Source organism: Aythya fuligula, chromosome 6, assembly GCF_009819795.1.
Source record: "Aythya fuligula isolate bAytFul2 chromosome 6, bAytFul2.pri, whole genome shotgun sequence".
NCBI lineage: Eukaryota > Metazoa > Chordata > Aves > Anseriformes > Anatidae > Aythya > Aythya fuligula.
The window spans coordinates 19,911,783-19,932,710 of NC_045564.1; the positions used below are offsets into that span (position 1 = coordinate 19,911,783).

The 20,928-nt window shown below is 40.1% G+C and overlaps 1 protein-coding gene across 2 annotated transcripts in view; it reads right to left on the reverse strand.

Moving 5' to 3' along the window:
* Window positions 1-1,732: 1,732 nt before the first annotated feature.
* Window positions 1,733-20,928, reverse strand: part of B3GALT1 (beta-1,3-galactosyltransferase 1) — a 202,651-nt gene continuing 183,455 nt past the window's right edge. Inside the window, exons 1-2 of one of the 2 annotated variants that reach the window (XM_032190301.1) lie at window positions 7,365-7,549; window positions 1,733-6,739 (exon numbers count right to left, since the gene is read on the reverse strand). In XM_032190301.1, coding sequence (XP_032046192.1) covers window positions 5,533-6,513 — 981 coding nt within the window. In that variant the 5' untranslated portion in view covers window positions 6,514-6,739; window positions 7,365-7,549 and the 3' untranslated portion in view covers window positions 1,733-5,532. Of the gene's footprint in view, window positions 6,740-7,364; window positions 7,550-20,928 lie in introns of those variants that run through there. The other variant, XM_032190302.1, reaches the window with a different exon arrangement.

Here is a 20,928-nt window from a genome sequence, read left to right on the forward strand (position 1 = left end):
GCCTCAAATAAATGTTGTCTGCATTACAAAGCCATTTCACATAATTCTGCACAGCTTGACATTAACACTGCCTTTGCAGAATAAATGTTCAAAGATAAATCTTGCATGAAGAATGAATCACCTCTTGCTCTCCTTAGCTCTTTCAGATGAGGCAGAGACATAATGTAGAGAGAGCTAACATGCAGACCTAGCCAGAAAAATGGACCTTTTTTTTTTCTGCATTAGGCATGTCACCAGAGGAGAGGCTGGAGACAACTCTATTACAGGTGCAGTTGAGTCAATAATGCATATTCATCCTTTTTCTTACGACTTTTTCTTCCGTTTCATAAATTCCCATTTTTAACAAGAGAAAAATAAGCAGGTGTTATTCACTACAACATTTTGTGTCATATGGGTCTTCTTCTGTGGCATGTTGCTGTTTCAGTTGGAAACCTTCAGCAGGTTTAAGATGGTTTTATTTAATATATTGTTTTCACTTAAGGCAGTGAAAATTTCTTTGGAAATCTATGACAATCAATTAAGTAAATGAGAAAATAGAATGCTTGTAATTAAGATAATCAAGCTACACGAAATCCACCCTACTAGAGCTAATATCTGTATATCTCCAAGCTGTATATTAATTAAACACCATGTAAGTGTTGCAATTAGACTTGGGTGGCTATGGTGAAATTGAGAGAAATCTGAAAATGATTGGAGGGTTTTTAATGCATGCAAAGTTGTTTTAAAGCAGCTTGTTATAATTTGTAAGGTGATGGTGTTGCCGCAGACACTTCTAGGATGCCTGACAAGTCTGTCACGGGCTTGAGCTGCTTCTGAAAAAGGTAACCCAAGGAGAAAAATACACTTTGGTTTGCAAAAGGCTTGTTCTGCATCTTAGGTGGGTGGATTTGCTCCTCAGCTCCATGGGTGAGGTTGGGTTACTGAGCTCTGAAACCAGAGCTCAAGATGGTCAGGTACTGAGTCCCAGGCAGGAAACCGCAAAGGGGAGGGCAGAGGGAAAGGAGTTATTCCAGCTAGTTCTTGAAACAAAAGGGTCTCTGTCTTCTTATTATGGTTTTGTTCTCTTTGATAGAGACCCTAAGGTTACCCAGGCCTTCCTACTGGAAAAATGGCATGTTAATATATTTGCGTCGGGAGCCTAGCCTGACTCACCACACTAGACTAACTCCATAATCTGTTTGTGTTCAGGTTGTGCTTTCTCATTAATTTCCCTGCTGCTTTTCTGGGGCTTGTGGAAGCAGAAGGCTGTGACCGTGTTGGTGTGTCGCTGGGAGAGGCCAGGGAGGACCCATTCCCTTTGTGCAGGTGTCCTTCTGGGGGTCATACAGCAACTTCGGAATGAGTTTATTGTGGTTTAACAATACAAGGGTTTGGGACAGTTGTGCTTCCCTGCCCCCATTCATGCGTGGCTTCAAGCCTAGGTATTAAGGTACCAAGAGGTACAGCAGCTGCAGGGCCAGTGGAGTCAAACAGCTCCTCCACCTCCGGGCTGCCAAACTTCACTTTGATGAGCTGGGCATGCTGAGCAGATGATGAACTTACTGCTAATTTTGCTAGATGTTACTATTGCTGTCTTAACTCTTTGGAGCCAAACAAAGTAGTACACCTTATCAGTGTGGACATCTGCCTGATTAAGATTTTGCACAAATAATGAATAAAACTAATATTTTTGTTGTTTTTCCAATGATTATTTTTTTTAATCTGCTTTTACAGAACAATATTCTTTCTCATGACAAATGAACCTATTTATTTGTATCATGCTTTTGGATAATACCATTTATGTTTCTAGAGAGGAATGAAGAAGAAAACTGTACATGACACTTCTAATCTTTCTTTTGACTCTGTTCTTAATTTTTTTTATTATTTGACATTGATACAAAAAAATAGTATCTTGATTAGCAGCTTTGCTGGCAATCCCACAAAACTGTAAATAATACTTTAATCTAAAAGAATGCACTCCTACAGACACTAGAGATAAAACAATATATACAATTTAGACAAATAAATACATAAGTACAGCCAGTCATATATAATGATACACTTAAAGTTCGGTTACTGTTGACAAGCTTTTCTAGTTAATTACATTCTTCATTTACAAATTGCCATTGCCACCTATGTTATAAAGACAAAAAAAAAAAAATCCCTACAATGAATCAAAATTGATACTCAACATTATTATTAGAAAAGATGGAAAATGAATCTTGAGACTTCTGTCTAAATACTGTCAGAGATTTAGCCAAGAAAGTGGAAAATTCCTCCAAAAGTGAGGAATAGATTCTTAGCTCAATATGCTCTGTTAATGTACGTTTTGAAATCAAAATAAGATTATACTCACACTTTTGGAGTGACTAGAAGCTGGAACATCTTAACCAAATTTTCATCTGCCCCATGCCCAGTGAAACAAAATGGCCTTTAAGTACTAAATACTTTTGATTAAAGGAAGCCCAACACAAAACATTTTATTTAACAGTACCCAAGGTGCCACAAATACTTCTGAGTGGAAGGGACAGTAACTCCCATACTGCTGTGAGTAGCTCTATTGCTCCCTTTCTAGCTCTAGGTTGCAATACTGCAGTTTATGAGCAAAGGGAAAATAAATCTGTTCATACATATTTAACAATCTAGTGAAGTCTAATATCAGAAAATTAATAGAAGTAGAAAATTAGGCTCTTCTTTTCTTTTTAATTCACTTAACAATAAAAGAAAAAAAAATCTTGTACATTCAAAAGTTAGGGCACACATGCTTAAGGCTCTTGAAACACTGGACAAATATAATGCCTAACTCAGCTCCATGCACAACAGAATACTACGCAGCAAGCAGACTCTATGCATATATACAGCTGAATACAGAAGAAAATGTCTTAGAAATATGTACATAAGTTCCAAGATGAACATTTACATTTCTGTTGAAGATCTATCTATTTATAAATGGCAGGAAATACATTTTTCAGATACTATTTTCAAGGTGTATCCTCTAATCATTAATGCAGTCTATTTATTACCAGGGGAGAAATTCAAGGCTGCTGTGCTACTTGAGCCCTGAGGTACCAGGACTTGGGAGCCCTGCTGTCCTCTGGGTTACTAACCAAAGGCCACAAAAGTGTCAGTGGGAGAAGAAAGGCCACCAAGTCCATTTGGCTGTGGATTCAGAAACCCCAGATTACAGCACAGCACAGACAGACGGGGAAGTGATGGCAGCCTGTTGGCTGGAATTCTTACAAAGCATGCCCTGGTCGGGCTGCGCCCGTGCTCTGTGGCTTAAACGAGGGCTGGGGATGAATTCCACCCTAGTTTCCCTTCCTAAACTGCATATTCTGGGGCCTTGATAAGAAAAGCTGAATTTCATTCTCTGTGTATTATATACATATATTCATATGTGCAATTAGATGGACCTTGTTTTGCTGGAGTTCTGAGTTTGACAGGAAGCAAGAGCAACTTTAACAAGGAGTAGGTCAACTAGGGAAGGATAAATCTTAATATGCTGCAGGAGATTCAGTATTTCTTTTTATAAAACTACTGATTTTCACATACGAAGGATGCACAAGCTCCTGTTGATTAGCAGTAACTCCTGGGCTATGTATTGCGCATCTTCGCCTTTAGATTTGAAGTACATCTCTGAGACATCTAATGCTTGTGGCTCAAGGGCCAGGTGCACTTCACCTTATTTACAAGTAGTTCCTTTCAAAACAGTGCTGCATGTGTGAATGGGACTAACACTTTGTCATAAAACTGCAAAACTTTTGGGGTAGCATCTTCATTCATTTGTTATCATTACAAAGTACTATGTACACCTATGGGAAAATCAGTTCAGAATTTTCCTTTAAATCCTTGTTCCATTAATTTCTGACAACTCTATAGACATCCTGAATAATGTACAGTCTTACCAGTTTTCACATTATGCATATCTCCAGCTGAAATGTATGAGATATTTGTACATGCTGTGGATGGTGTGAGTACTCTACAGCTAATAATACATTTGGTGAGTTTTATACCTGTGACTTGCCTGTGAATTCTTCATTAAGCAACGTCACATATTCGTTCTTTGTTGGAAGGTGATACTGAGTAGGGATGGCTCGAACCTATCAAAGAATTTTCCAGAAAATAATTTTCATCACATTTCATCAATGTTCATATTCAAAACATATGAGGACGTTATAAAACTTGACTAAAATCTTGTGTATTTAATTTCTACCATATGCTCTGGGGATCTCTTGAGTTCTGGTTCTTTTTCGAGCTTGGCCTCTGAGTATTGGCTCTAATGGAGAGCTACAGATTTGTAACAAAGGCTTGAAGGTTGTTTGTTTGTTTTTTAATAAGTTATTCTTAAAGGCCCTCTATTTTGCTATAAAAATTGTACGTAACTATTACGTACTCTGTAAGTTCTTCAGCCAACAGAAAATGTGTGGGATAAAATTCTGCTTGTCTAAACCACTACAAGTATGGTATAATCTCATTCATATATGCACTATAGCAAAAAGTAGTTTACCCTTAAGAAATGTTCTTTTGTCTTTACTTTTGTTTATTTTATTTTTTTCAGGTACATAGTGTACGAACTAATGTTGAAGGAATACGATGCGTATCAACAATTATATATTGCTATATAAGATAATCATTTTAAAAAACAAAACAAAAGGAAAAAAAAAAGAAAAAAAGTCTGTGATAGTGTTATTGGACCTATTGAAGTATTCCTAAGTAAGAAGAGATCCACATGCACCCATACTAATGAGAAATGTTGCATTTGCTTTAAAATTAAGGTATTCATACTCTTATCACAGATATTTAAGATGTATTTTCATACATCTCTGCTGTTTTATATTTTATCTACAGATCCTATACTATTTTAAAATTTGAGTTGATATTTTAGGGGCTACTTTTGGCATTAGAAAGAAGTGGGGCATTTTCTGAAATGATTTGAAGGGATGTGATTTGGGGGAATAAAAATATTCTTGTGTGTCTAGGTTTGTTTCTAAGGCCTATGAGACTTTGTTCTTACCTGTCTAAATTCTGCTACTGCGCCATCTGTAAGCTGTTTGGAGATTGCACACATTGTACTGTAAGACACAGATGCTAAGGTAGGTGTGTAAGATCAGTGCAAATATATACAGTTCATTTTATTAACAAAGCTCTGAGTAGGGATGATTGTAGGGTGTCAAAAAGGGATAAAAGTATATTTGTAATTCTTCATTTCTTGGGCCTGAGTCTTACCTCAGAGGCTGGGGCATGAACTGTTAAGCAGCTCATGATAGTTTATTACTGTCCGTTTACGTACAGATGAAGGAGCTGATATGTGTGACAGAGGATAATATACAAAATCTGAGATTTGACTCTAGATCCTTTTGATTGGTGTAATGTCCTTATGAAAAGAGCCTGAAGTCTGTAAACCAGTAGTCAAAACGAGAATGAAAAATCAGTCATTAAAAATCTTCTCACAGTAATATCCCACAGTTTAACCTGTAAATCGGTACATCACTTTGTCAAAAAATAACCAGGCTAAAGCAATATTTAAAAAAGGTATTTACATCTGTAAAAATCTTAACATCTAAGATGCTTCTTGCTTGACATGTCATTCCAAATTCTGTGCATTTCTTCTGGTGTTATCTGGTGCACTGTGATCACCCTGCGGTACCTGCACAAGCTGTAGGCCATTTTCCAGTGGTTGAAGCCACTGTTTTGGAAGGGGTGAATGCCCAGCTTCCGAAGACAGAGTCCGACATACACATCTTCAAGATGGAGGAGTCTGGTATGAAGGGAGGTTTTGTAAATCAGTTCTGCTACATCAGCTGAAAAAATGTAGCCAGTGCCTGAACAGAAGGGTGGGTAATTGCTGTCAGGGTACAAATCTCTGGGCATGTACCACTTGCTGCGCACATCTCGTATTGGTCCTCCGTTTATAACGTAACCAGTGAAGTACCTTCTTCTCGGCTTGGTGTTGGGTTTGAGCAGCTTATAAATAAGATTATCCATATTTACAAAAATATCACTGTCTGTCTTCATAACGTACTTAGCTTTTGAACAAAATGTTGCTACCCACCTCATCCCCATTAATGTTTTCAGAGTGAGGTTATGATAAGAGTCGATAAAATCCTCTACAATAATGTCATGAAAAATTTGGCTTTCTTGCTCTACCATTTGATTTAACACGGGATCTGCATTTTTTCCAAGAAGAAATAGCGTGGCAATTTTAATTCCTTTAAAGTTGTTTTCGTCTCCCCATGTTTCTCGAATTGCTTGCCTTGCATCAAATTCTTTGTGAGTTGTGCTGATGAGAATGACCAAGAAAGGGACGCTCTTCTCGCATTTATTAGGTTCATTGATAAGAAAGTCAAAGGAATGAGGATTTATAGGTCGAGTTCTTATGTTGCCAAAGGAAACGTTTTTCCTGGCTATTGATATGCTATTGAGCTGTCTGTGGCCAGTGTAGGAAGAAGTAGGACGAGTTATACTTAAGTACCAAAGAGCGCTTGCCCAACAAACTACTGTCAAAACATACAAGCACGAGACCTTTGAAGCCATTGTTCCTGTAGCTCTTCTATTTGGTGTAATGAATAAACAGCCTTCTCACCATCAGTGCACCGATGTCCCAGACTGGCAGCATATTACCAATGGAACTGGAAAGTTCGATATAGAAGAGTAACTCTGTAATCATTCATGGATCTTGGGTAGCAGCTATTAACCCTGATGATACGCAGCTTTTCTTTTACTACCAGCAGCTTCCATTTCTTGGAATTCTCTGTTATTTCTGAAAAAGATGAAGAAAAATTTTCCATTGCTACATCATAAAAGCCTATGGCAATAAAAGTGAGCTGGCCATTAATAAGCCAAGTCCCTTAATGCATTTCTTGGATGTCCTTTTTATTTCTCATGAGGTACCACAGTGCAAGATAGTGTACTAGAATAAAGCAGTATAAGTGAAATAATGCTTTAAAGAATAATTTCTCATATATATATGATATATCTCATATTATATATACATATATAAAGATTAAAATTACTTGAAAAGCCAACATGCTATGCATGATTAAAAGTATATGAAAATCATTTTCTGGTTTCTAGCATTTTTGTGGATTTTGTTCTGGTTTCCTACTTTTTTTTTATTTTTTTTTTTTTTTTTTTTTTTCCCCCCAAAATATGCCACCAAACATTTTGAAATTACTTGAAGAATGAAAAATAATGTACTTTATCTTAGGATTAATAGTATCAGTGGCAACGATGCACGTGAATATCTACAAATCCTATTTAGACTAAATGTTGGTAACGTCTGCCCAGCTAACGACAGCCTACTTTGGCAAGGAGAGAGAATTGTACTGATGGGCAAACACACAGCAGACGATGGAGGAGAAAGGAGGATATGTGTGCTGTCTTACCCATGTAAAAATCAGCACCCCAGTAGACTCCATAAAACTCTAGAAGTATATTAACACGATTCAGTTAGTCCTGTTGGAAGTTATCCCTCTTTATCCCTTCCATGCAAACCAGACTTCACTCTTCCTAGGAAGACATTGCTGGCATGCTGTACGGGGTAGGTCACGATTCCTAGATTTTACTGTTATGTAGCTTCAGAGCTGCAGGATAGTGGAAATTTGCAACAGATGAGTTTTACAGAAGTCTTTGAAATACTAAACATTTACTTTGGATAGTACAATGCATACAGGGATTCAGGTAAAATGATAGAAGCCCTCTCTTAGAAATGTCCTTTCTGGTTCCATGCTACTGCAGCCTGTTTGAATTAAACCAAAATGCTGTTAGGAAGCCCACGCCTCCCATGTATTAGGTATTTATGGTCTCTTTCTCCTAAATAAAAGCAGATGAGAGCATGGCCTGGAGGTGCCTGGAGCAGGGTCCCCTGCCAGGCAATGGGTCACTTGGCTTTCAGACTGACAGCCCCAGCTGGGCAGGCTTTCAGGCTGTCATCCCCTGCCACTATCCACACTGAGGTGTGAAAATGAGAGAAACAATCTAACATTTGAGAAATATATACATATAATCTCATAGATCCTTACAGCTGGCACTGTCCTGCCAGCCCTGCTCCTCATTAGATCCAAGGTCAGCTGTTAAATGACCGGAACCCACATGGCCCTCTCCCCTTTCCTCAAAATAGGAAAATGAATTTGTGGCTTGTTGCGGAGGTTTTTCAGTGTCAGTAGGTTTTGCCCTATAACCCAGGCAATTTAATGAGGCAGACATTATCTGTCATCTCCTTTGCTACTTGCCGCAGAACTTGGGATTTGTGATCTTTTCCCATTAATCAGTAGTGTTAAACATTTGGGAGCAGTATTTTTAAGTGAGGCTTTTAACTGTCCCGTTAGGCTGTGGAACACAATGACCTCAGCGCCCACATATGCCCTCGTAAATAAACATAGCCATGACAAATATATACACAAATGCCACTTTAATGCTTGGAGAGCAACTGTGTCCCGTTGTAGCAACCCACTGGATGCACTGGGACACAGTTCTGAGAAAGGCAAAGCACACCCTTGATCTGCAGCTTTTTTTCTGGCTTCATTGTGAATCTCTGACAACCATCCACGCTGGAAACCTCACTGGGGAAAACGACCAAGTGTGAAATGCCACAACATAACAAAAAGAGAGCAATTAGTTTAATATCTAGAAGGCTGTGTTAATTAAGAAATTCAGCCACCATGGATTTGAGACGTGGAGCGTGGGCTTTGTGGGTCAGTGCATTTAAAGGACTCAAGTATTTGTGAAACCTTAATGCTGCTAATATTCTGCATATGGTACGTTATTTTAGGAAACCATATATTGCATTCTCTAAATGTGTATATTTTTCAGAATCTCTTCTCTAATAAAGGCAGGTGTATTCATTACCATGAGTACTGCGCAGGTAACTGAGGGAAATGGAGACTGTAGCCAGTGCATCTTACACACTGCAAAATTACATAAAATAACTTTTTAGTCGTGTAATGTCATGGCTGTGATGTCCAATCTGTGCTGTGAAAAGATTAGAGGTAACAAAAGTCTTAGAACATTTCAAATAAAGATTTCAAGCTATTCTAGGGAAAGTTCTTGGTCAATTATGAGATCTACAGATACCCGTTGTCCAGAATGAACATTTCTTATACTGGTCCTTGGACTTCTGTCTCTTGAAACAAATCTGATTGCCATGCTATTAGTGAGAAAAGTCTCAAGCTTTGCTATGGTAAATGGTTGTGAAAAGCAAATGTTTAGCATCATGTTTCCATCCTGTGACTTGAAGTTGTGTGCTTAATTTTGCTATTCACAGCTCTTGCTGCGCAAGCCAGAGGAGTCATCCGGCTGCAGCCTAGAAGCAGCACTGTGTAACTTCTGTAAGTAATTGTCCTGATAGAGACTGCAACTATTCACAGCAAACCTTTTACAAGCTGACTGCACATGGAGAATAATCCTCTAGCTAATGAGCACATTTGAGAATCTTGCTAACTGTTCACGGGTAATTTTCAGGCAGACGTAAAACGAGTTCAGCAAATGCCACTCACCAGCTGCAGGACTGCCCATGTGTCACACGGCCATTTCTGCTCAGAGGTTGCCGGTCTTTTTTCTTTCAAGAATGCCCAGGCCAGTCATTGTATGTAAGCATGACTGGATTAACATAACCAGATCGTGGCGGAGTATGACAGAAACCACAGCTCTTGAGGCCTGGCATGTTGCTGTAGCTGTGATCCATACCATATCGCGAGCTGCTACTGAGGCAGAAGATAGGTGCTGAGGGAGGCAGTCAGGATGCTGAGCTGTGGGCAGATCCCGGGTGCAAAGCCCAGGGAGGCGGCAGCTGCTCGTCCTGGCACCTGCGAGCCTGCCAGGCAGAGCACGACCGAGTCAAATTAACACTGCGCGTCTCTGCCAAAATGGACCTATTACTTTCCCTGAAAAAAAGGAGGGAATGCAGCCGCTAAATTATTTAGTAAATGTAGCAAACTCTCCTCATTTTCCCTGAAGAGAGATTTTTGTAAGTTTTCTATAATCATGGCTTTCATCTGTATATAGACCAAGACATTGAAATGTCTTCACCATTTATGAAATCCTTAAATTACCTAAGGAAAAGTCTGTGATTATTGTTGAGTCTTGTTGAGAAGATAATTACCCTGAACATTAAGAACACATCTACAAAGGAATCTCGGGACACCGTTATGATCTTGGCTGTATGTTTTCGTAGTAATTTCTTGAGGAAATTCTGGACAGATGGCATAGGTGATTTAGCAGGAGATTGCGAGCTCTTCTCTAGCAACTTCATTTGAAGGTTTCTCAAATACTCCAAATCCTTTTGCTGTGCCCTAGTGAAATGGGCCTGAAACTAAATCAAAGCTGCAAAGGAAGACCTTTCTAGAATATATGTGGAAAGGGACTGTAATAAAAGTAGAAGCCAAAGTCTCTGCCTGGGGAAGGAAAGTACAAGCGTTCATTTCAGGTCCACGTTTTTTAGGAAAATCAATGCTTCCACTTTGGGAGGTCCCAGCTGTCATATGCTAAAAGAAGGCTCACTTCCCTTCTGTGCCTTCAAGCATTTTCTGAAAATCAGGCCGTGTTTTAAGATATGCCATTTGTACATGGAGAATTGTTCTTTGCTCACAGAAACATTGATGATGGACTTTGCCCAGGGCAGAAACTGAATGTAAGAGCAAGTATTTGCACGAGTGATCCTTTCATGCTAACAGTTCTCTTTGCATGAATGCTGATTTGCAAAAGTTTTATGCTGTGTTCCAACACTGAGAGGAAGAATTGATCTCTGGAAATAAGTTTGGGATTTATAAATTATTTTTCAACATTTACTAAGTATTCTTAATACCAGTGAAAAGTAAGAATGACTGGGGATTAGGGAACTTTATGAAAAGGTTCTAAATCTTAGATAGAAAAATGCAAGTTCTGGTTAAAATTTGCAGCAAATGTTCCCATGCTACTGAAACTTCCCCAAACTTTGAAGAGCTATTGCTGTCTTTTACCAGTTGTAGGTTATTCAAACTGAAAATGAGTCCGCTTATGGGTGACTACTCTGTATTTTCAACTTTATATGTTTTCAGGGAAAATGTGAAAATGTCTATAAAAATAAGATTTTTTTCTTTTTTTTTTTTTTCCTAAGAACTGCTGAGACAGCTTACGTAAGACAATTAAACTATATTTGCTTTGCTTTGCATTTCTCGTTCTTAAGAAAGAATTATCCACCTATTTTTTCAAAATCGAATAACTTACAAGTTAGAAACTTAACCGTTTCCACCACGACTAAGCTATGAATGTAGTTTTGAATCACAGAAGATCAAACTGTTGGAAGAAATATTTAGGAATATTTGGATCCACACCAACATCAGACTTGTCATGACTGAGGGGACTGGGACAAGTTATTGGTTAGGAAACCTGAGCTTGGCATAAGAGATGATTTCTTGGTTGGTGATGTCCTTAGGTGGAAAGTCGGTGTTGATTTGAGCAGCCTTTTGCTCTGGCTTGGATGGTACCTCAGGAGATTTGAAGCTATACCATCCCATCCAAGTTTTGCAGCTTTAAGCAGGGAGAGGCTTGAGAGCTACTAGGTCATTCCCAGACCTTTTGGTGACTTTGATAATAGGCAGAGAGAGCTCCTCTGAGAGTTAGGTGATGGTAATCAGCCTCAGCATGACTTGGGAGCGGCTGTCCTCTCTCAGGGTGATGAGAAAGACCTGCACCAGGTGTGGTTGTGAGGGGTTCTGTACCTGCAATTTCTTGCTGATAAACCTGACTGGATAAAACCGGCCTTGGAGAACCCCCAGTGCTGGTGGTGGAGGAGGAAGTAGTGATAGATAGAGATTCAGGCTCACTCAGAGAGCGAGATTCAGACACAGACTGTCTGGGCTTGGGTATTTCATGTGAGCAAAATGTTCACAGTCAGTTTGCTAAACAAAAGAAAATTATCATTTCTTAAAAGTGTTGTAGGAAATGCAAGTATTTTTTTAATCTTGTTTGACGTGTCTCAACATTATATTTTCAGTAACCCTGTTGCTGTTTCATGGTTCTTATTTTTTGTTAAACATCTCTCTTAACCACAGTCATCGTGTGTTTGTGACAGCGTAGGCCCCCACGTCTCCAGCTGTGGTCTCACACAGCTGACCTCGTGCTAGGAGGTGAAAGGGCAGGCCCCACCCTGGGGACCAGTGGTAGGGTGGGTGGGTTTCTGAATTTTAGCAAACTTGGCTATGCTTGGTCAGATATTAATGTAGATGCTTAACACCTAGATTTTACTGAATTTAAAATAATATTAGAAATGGGAATGTACCAATTAGTAGGCATTTTAGGCAAATTCTTATCACTAGCTAAAGGGAGAGAAAAGAAATAAATAACTTGAACGGAAATAGCAGAATGATTTTACAGTCTTTCTTCTGTTTTGCTTCTTTTTTTTTTTTTTTTTTTTTTTTTTTTAAGTTGCCCAGGAGATGTCAAGTGTCATGCACTTTTTTTCCCATGAATGCTTTTCAGAAACAATTTTGAAAAACACTTTGTGACTTCATGTTGTGATAGGTCATTTGTGATTACATCAATCATGTCCTGTTACAGCAGTAACGTGTAAATTGCATCCCAGTATGGTTATAAACCGATGCAAATAACATATTTCATTTTGGGTTACCATAGCCACAACCATCATTTTCTTTAGCTATTGTGCTGTGCTCTATTGTGAAATCTCACAGCAAGGTTCCTTAGCTCATGTCACCACCAAATCAGTTACAATATTTTTCATCTAATGGAAGTTTAGGATGAAAAATAGGACTTTGAATTTTTTTTCCTTTTCTTCCCCCCTCTGAAGGGGAAAGCCTTTAGAGAACAAAATATCTATTAGTCATGAAACAATTTTACATAATTCATTACCAAAGTCAATAGGTTAAATTACATTCAGGTAATGTGTTTGAAATCAAATATATTGCTGTTCATGTCTTAACCTTCTTAAATTTCACTATTTCATTTTCACAGTGATGTCTGTGATGTGGTGGTCTGCATTATGACACTAAGAACAGATGACAATGGGTGTGATTATATAGGTGCCTACCCCAGCAGTACAGCCATTCTTAATTAATCTCTGTCACAAACAGGAGGAGTAACAATTAGGTGAAAACTGGAACACCTGAAATCGCACTTACAAGGTCTGTGGTGATGGTAACTCATTGAACTGGATAATGAATCTGCTTCTCATAGCTCTTGTCCTATCCGGAGAGTATTGGAGGAAAAATACAAATTACAACTTTTGGATTTACAGGGGAAAGTTCTAAAAGGGTTTTGAACCTGCTCATTCAGGTATCTGCTGTGATGCATGGGAACTTTGCTTTTTAACCTAATCAAAACTGGGAACAGCTCAGGCTCCAAACATTGGTTATTGCTATATATAAATCCGTATTTATAATCTCAGAGTGTAGCTATTATTGATTGACATTTACTGAAGGGATTCTTCCCTATTTCAGTTGTATATGTACAATGACTATATTTGTTGTAACAAATTCAGAAGAGAGACAAATCTTGTAATCTGAAGCTATTCCTGGACTTATTTTTTAGGAGGACATTGATTTCTGGAGACTACAAACATTATTTCAGTATTTCTTTTAAAGATATTAAAAGGTATAGCATGCATGTAAGCATGTCTCTTCCAAGTGATACATAGGGGGCATGTTCCATTTGTACTGAAGCCAGAGTTTCAATGGGCATGTCTAGTCCTCAGTGCAAAGCCTTAGTGGACAAACTCTGCAAGTGGTAGATTCAAAAATCATATGTTCTTCTTCAAGAAAGATGCCTTATAGCTGTTTCATCATCTTGGGATTGGTGCAGTCTATGAGATGGTTGTTTTCTTGTCCCAGAAAGGGAGCAAAGTGTATTCCTAAACCCAAAAATATGGTTGCTCAAAATCAGAGGTATTTTTAAAGGCTAAAAAAATGGCTTAAATTCACTTAATTTCTCATTTTTTCCACAACAATGAGATAGAAACTTTTTGCAAAAAGTCAGTTTGGGTGATTGCAAAATAGCTAGCTACAGCTTTTTATTGTATAAGATGTCCAAGGACACTGTTGGATGTGGTGACATTGTGGCTGTGGCCATGGGGGCACTTATTTTCTTTTCTCTAGAAATACTTGTTGTGTCAAGAAGGTCCCAGAGCCTAGCTCTGTCCACCCAGGAACAGGTTGCAGTTCAAGTTTATTCAAGTTTGCATTACAGTGTTTAATGTGAAACAGTGCTGTGGAGCACCTTTCGCTATGAGATTTTATACATCAGGCTTGACTGTGCGGAGCCAGGAGTTGGACTCGCTGGTCCTTGTGGGTCCCTTCCAACTTGGGAGATTCTATGACTGTATGATTGAAGCTTCTAATTCCCTTGGTGAAGTAGCTGTGACCCATTTAAGGCAAGATCTTTCTTTCAAAATCCCACCTGCCAGTCTCTCACAGAGCTGTAACATAAACAGTAAATATATAAACTAAGGAGTTATGTCACTGACCTGGAAAAGATGGGGCATACTTCAGCTAGATGACTAATTCTCCAATACATGAAAAATATTTCCTTGACATACACTTTTTGGGGGTGTGGTGATTGGTTAGTGATGGCTGAGATTCCCCAGTTCTTGGAGCACTTTCCCAGGCACAGCTTTCTGTCCCCAGGGCACTGCCCTGCTCCGTTCCCACCTGCAGTGCTGAGGGCTGGCAGGGCTGGCTGTGCCTGCTGGACAGATGCAAATTACTTGGCAGAGAAGGCACAGGGAAAAGTGGGGTTTGCCTCCTCTTTCCATTGGGGGAATGATGTCATTTTACTGGCTTGGCCATGAGTGCGTGGAGGGGTGTTTTGCTGTGCACCCACCACTGGGGCAGGAGCTCTCCAGCCTGCCTGGGGCAGCTCAGTCCAGCTGAGGCCAGCACCCACCGCTGCTGCCTGTATCTGCCTGCATGTAGAAGGAGACTGGAAGTATGTTTCTTTTCAGTCATAACTAAATGGCAGATGGGGTTTGGTCAAACTTAAAAAATAAATGCAATAAATGAAAAACTGCTTTTACTGGGAATTGAACTGAGCTGCAAAAGAGTGTTTTCGCCAAACTACTAACATTTGAGAGGAAGGTAGTGTCAGGCTCTTTCAACCAGCACATATGGAGCATTTAACAGATGTGACCCCAGTCAATTTGTCAGTATTTAGGTTCCAAAAGCTTACTGCTGAAAGGACCATTATATGACTTTATACTTGCACATTTACAGAACATTCACTCCGCACAAGAGGCTGTCTCTCTTGTGGCAAGGATTTAAAAATGGGCTCTTAGCAACTGAAGATTTTTGGGTAAATCAAATGAAGGAGTTGATGCTGAAGTAAATGGGTAAATACATATCCTTGTGAATCCAAAAGAGTAAACTTGTCCTCACTTGCCCAGGATGTTTCAAAAGATCAAGAAATTGTGTCTCCAAGTGAGAGGAGTTTGACAATCAAACTCCCAGCAAGGAGTTTGCTGGGGATCATAAGTGAGTTGCTGCCTCCTCAGCTAAACTGCAAATCCATCCTGGGGTATCAGTGATGCTTATAGCTTACATAGATGCTCACATAGTCATCCTCTTCCCCCAAAGACTGTCTTTTTTTCTTCCATTTCATTCCCGCTGTGAAAGTTGCAAACACTGTCCATTAGTCTCAGTGAAAGAAACTCAGGTGTCTCTGGAGAAAGCAGCCAGTCAACAGCTCTTCTGTTTGTGATCAGATCAGAGTTTAACCTGAGGCCTGTGAGAGTTGTTGTAGGCAAAAATTGAGGAAGTTTTCTCACAAACTGTTATTGGGGAACATTTTGTGAGAATTTCTCAGTTAATAACTCTGCCTCCCGGCTGGATGGAATGTGGCTGATCATCTGGGGTGTCTAATAAGGCTGCTGGAAGACCTGTATTCTGGTAAAGAGTACATCTGAAACCCTATTTCAACTCACTTTTATCACTTATGTCATTAGAGATGTTATTCATATATACTGTCAAAGTTTTCACCGGGGAGCATAAATTTCAAATCCCGAAGACCAGCATGAGTAGTCAGCAATACTAGCTCTGGTTTCTTACATCTTCTGTCTGTGAGTCTTCCTAATTAGGGGTATTTGCCAGGACTGGTAACTAGGAAAATAGCCGAGCAGTTTTTCCTAATGGGAGTGCATGTGTATTTGTCTTTCTTTCCCTAAGTGTAGCAGGGCCCATTTCTGGGGGCTCATTATGCTGCCAGCACACCTTGCCTTATTTTTTTTCGTCTTGTGACTATGGAAGTGTAACCATTGCAATTGCGACTCAGGATAATTGGAGACTCTCCAGTTGGCTTCTCCACCTGTAACCACGTGGTCCCTAGTGGGCTGATATAGGTGTAAATGGAGACTCATTGTCTATATTGAAGGATTTCTCAAATCATATGCAAAGCAGCCTTATATGAAGTGCCTCAAGCACATTCAGAATTGAAAAGCAGGGAAAGCAGTCTTCTTCCTCACAGCTTGATGCTTACCTAGACTCCACTGTGATGTGGGTAAAGCCTGTGGTTACGGTGCTGCCCCAGAGATCCCACAGCAGCGTGTGTGCAGCATTGCTCAGGGCCCTGCTGCGCTGCTGTGGTGTGTTGCACCAGCGGTGTCCCTGGCCCAGGGGATGGGTGCCTGCCTTCATGCCCATGCAGCTCAACAGACTCAATTCTCTTTCTACGGTGTGTTTTTCTTTGGGATGTGTTGGCTTCTGCTTCAGTACAAATGTATTGCACTACTGATAGAAATCAACTCGGTGAAGCAATAAATAGGAAATATGTTCTGTCACTGTGCCCAAGGGGAACCATATCATACCTTAGTTACCGGCGTATTGAAGGCCAGGCCTTAAGGAGAAAGAAGGTACATGGACACAGTGTAAAGATAAAGATTGCTTCTCTTAGTTCTCCATCTATGAACCTTCTAGAGCTTTACAAACACAAGCTCACCGAGAAGCTGTATACCCCAAGGAGGCAGGTAACACAGTAATAAAATCCGCCAAGCAAGTTTAGGGTCCAAAATCTTGATATACACCTCAGGGTTGTACGAAAATAGAGCTGTTTCACAGAGAGACGTTCTGCTGGGACACTCTTTCTTATAGAAGCAGCATAAGATTAAACCTTCCTTTTGTTCATTTTCCAAACTTTGGGGGTTTGGGTCTTTGAGTGGAATCAGAAGAGATTGCTATATAAACAACATGACCTCAGACCTTCTCTGGAGATAGGTGTTTGTTTTGTATCATCACTAGAAACAACAGGGATTCTCCTGAGCATGTTTGAACCCCGTGCAGGTCTCCCTCAATGTCTCAGATGCTTCCTTTGCTTTTGGCAGTCTCCTCTCAGCATTATTTTAATCTGAGATATCTCTTGAACAAAAGAGATTTAAAAGCACTCTGTAATCTGTGGTTTGATTTATTTTCTAGCTATTCTGATACCAAAGGCAGCATGAAGCAAAAATGATATGAAATGCAATAAAGCAGCTGTCGGGCCAACTGCTGTGGGATCACTTGGGCCATGGGAGAGATGTAGCTTTGCTGTGTGACCAAACGCTTCATGGGGAGTCTATCAGAAGACACAGCCAGTGATCCTCTGGTGCTTTATTTCTGTCTAGCAAGCGGGAAGGTGCACACTGATGCACGCTGCTCGTACTGAAAAAGCCAGGGATCACGAGGAGTGATGCAAACCTCAGTACCCCTTTGCCCTGCTGTGAGGGAGGAAAGAACTGGTTTCCTGGTGCTCTCCCTCAGAGATGGGTAAGGGCAGGGGATATCTGCCCGACCCATGCCTGGGTGCATGCTGTGAAGCGCCCCATGCAGTGTGGCTCAAGGTGAGGGAAAGGCAGACAACCTCAGTACACACAACTTCACATGATTCTCTAGAAGCATTTCTTGCTACCATTGCAATGAAGAGTAATGCCCTACAGCAAAAGTAAATAATTTCTTGATATTTTTTTTTTTGACTATGTGGTAACAACACACATAGTCAAAGAGCTGCCCAAGACTTTCTAAAGAGAGCTTCAATTTTTTTTATCATTCCTTCACACTCTAAGAAAAGCTCTCTCTTTCTCTGTCATTTTCTTTGAACAAATTAATTTGCCAGCCTGTATAGCTCAGTGTGCACATACTTTGCAGAGATGTTGCCATCTGCCATTTAGTTTCTTTTCTAAGCTGTGATCTTAGACATACATTTCAGGGAAAAGGAAGCCAAGTGGTTGAGTTTATTTTCCCTTTGTGTGAACAACAATGGGAATAATTCCAAAGCCAGGCAGCAAGGCTGCCTTAAATGCCAACTGCAAATCACCTTTTCAATGAGGCATTAATTCATTCTGTGAAAAATACACATTAATTTGGGAAAATAATTCCATTCCCACTCTTCCCTCTATGCACTGGCTGGATCAAATAAAGGTCAAATAGCTTTCCAAGATGATCTGCTTTTTTTATTTTTTTTTTCTTTAACTTTTCTTAACCCCTATTCCTGATTATCTTCCCTCTCTCTCTACCCCTTGCCACACCTACCTCCTGCAGAAAAAGGGTTTAATTTGTTCATTCACATATGACAACATAGATATTTACAAGAGTGCTGCCTAAAGTTTATACCCTCCTTATTATTTTTGTCCAGGTTAAAGCTTGGCTGCACAAATTTGCCGATGGAAGAGTTGTGGAGCAGCTGCAAGGGGTCAGAGGGTGTTGTGGGTTGCATGGCAGGGCCAGGCTGTCCACCCTCAGGTCGTGGGGTAGCCCACACTGCCCATGGGGCCATCCTGCACCTCGGCTGGGCCACAGCCCTCTGGCAGCCAAGCCATGGCACTCCAATGGCCAGGCCGTGGCCCTCTAGCAGCTGGGCAATGGCCCTCTGACGGCCAGGTCATGGCCCTCCTGTGGGCAGGCCACAACCCTGCAGCAGCCAGGCCAAGGCCTTTTGGCAGCCTGGCCACAGCCCTTCAGGGAACGGGCACCTCTTGGTGACTGGGGGAAGTGACAGTCCTCACATGTGGGCAGGGGCGGTGAGGGGCAGGATCGCTTTGCTTCTTCTCAGCTGTAAGTGAAGAGAGAAACCTCCTCTCTTTGGAGAAGGGTGCTTCAGTGGCTGAGTACTGCATTAGAGCAAGCTGGGACATGGTTCTTTGTGTCTTGTGCACCTGGGAAACTAGAGCCACAGTTTGTGTGTGTAAGCCATCACTGCCACAGAAATGTCCGCGTTAACAGTCAATGATTATTTTAATCAGATCTATTCCCCAGTCAGATTTGCCTCCCAGCTGTGCAAAAGCCTGGATCAACACAGCTAAGGGACTGAAGCAAGAGGACGGGGCAAAGCAGGGCAGATCCCTTTTCATGGCCTCACTCCTGCCTTAAATGATTATGAGAGGGCTGAGCGATCCCCTTTTTGTATGTGAGACTATAGCAGTGTCCCCAAGGTTTCTTTCCACCAGAATAAGACCATACAAATAGCTCCTCTGTTCTTGCATCAGTTGGAAACAAATAATGAAACAAAAAGCCTTTGCTTGCCTTTTAAATATTTAGGTTTAACTTTCAGAGATGGCTGGGATGTTTTGGAAATCAATTCAAGTATTTGAGGTTTAAAAAACAAAAAACAAACAACAGCAAACAAAAACACATCCTTTTTTGATTTTTTTTTTTTAAATTTGTTTTCACAATATCTGATTCCTTATATCCCTTGACTCTCCTGAGATCACTTCAGAACTTAAACATAATTGGATTTTAAAAGGAAACCTGTTCGTGCATATAGCAGTTTTAAAGGGCATGAATAGTACAGTGTTTGAGAATGTGCCGCTACTTGAAAGATCGATGTGATATTCTGATTTTGTTGTAAAATGAAAACATGGTGAGGGGCTGTCACAAGCTTCTGAATCAGCCAGATTCTTTTTAGAAGCAGAAGACAGCTCTTGGCTCAGGTAGGCAATTCTCCCACACGTGCCTTTGCCAAAACAGAATGTGTATGTCAGGGCTTTTTTGCCGTTGTTTTTTCCTCCAGATGGTGTAACGAGGGATAGACTGCTCGTCACTTGCCAAGGGTTATATAATATTGTGGCAAAATGAAATCCCAAGGCACAGTTTTGAAGATAGCATATCAATCACTCTCATCAGGTCCTTGCACTTCTCGCTCGTAGGGTCAAGCCTCTGTCATCAGGCCAACCGTATTAACAAGCTCCATCCAAATGTTTTGAGAGTGATGAAATTTGGTATGTTTTCACTCTAAATATTGGTTAAAGTGTCCACCATTAGGATGGTAAGAGCCAATATGCAGCTGATCCTTTTTAGTTCTGTACCTCAAAGCTGTCACTACATTCCTCAGGTCGGCTTTTGTTTAGCTTTGGATTTGCCTATGATTTTTCTCAAGTGTACAATTTACTTCCGTGGTTGCAATTAAGTCATTTATTACCTTTTGAAAAACCATTTTGGCTTTGAGATTTCCCAGGAAACTAAAAAATAACTTATTGCATCTAAATGAAGGTATATAATAAATAGTGATAAAAGTGAGGTAGGATAGTTCACCAGATTTTCTAATTAGAGAGTGAGTAATTTTTCACTGGATTCTTATTTGAGTCTTCTTCCTGTTGACACTTGTCTTCAAACTAAACTTGGTATATACTGCTCCTTCTCTTGTAACAAAATGGCAGAATGATTCACCTTCTCATTCTCAGGTTTTGGAGAATGATTAAACACATCTATGGAAAAAAGTTATGCCCTGGAAGTGGCATGTATACCCAATGTATTCACTGTTATCTAAAAAGCTTCCAGTATGAAGAGGTTCAGAGGTAATAATAATAATAATAATAATAATAATAATAATAATAATAATAATAATGTTGGCTCAGGTCAATCATCTCACTCATCTTCCAGCTTTAGCTTGTTCAACATAAACACATTTTGTTGCAGGGACTAGCCAGACACAATGCTGGTGACTTGAAATTAGTGTACTGAATTTATGACAATAAAAGCAATTTTAGTATGGTGATAGTGTCTT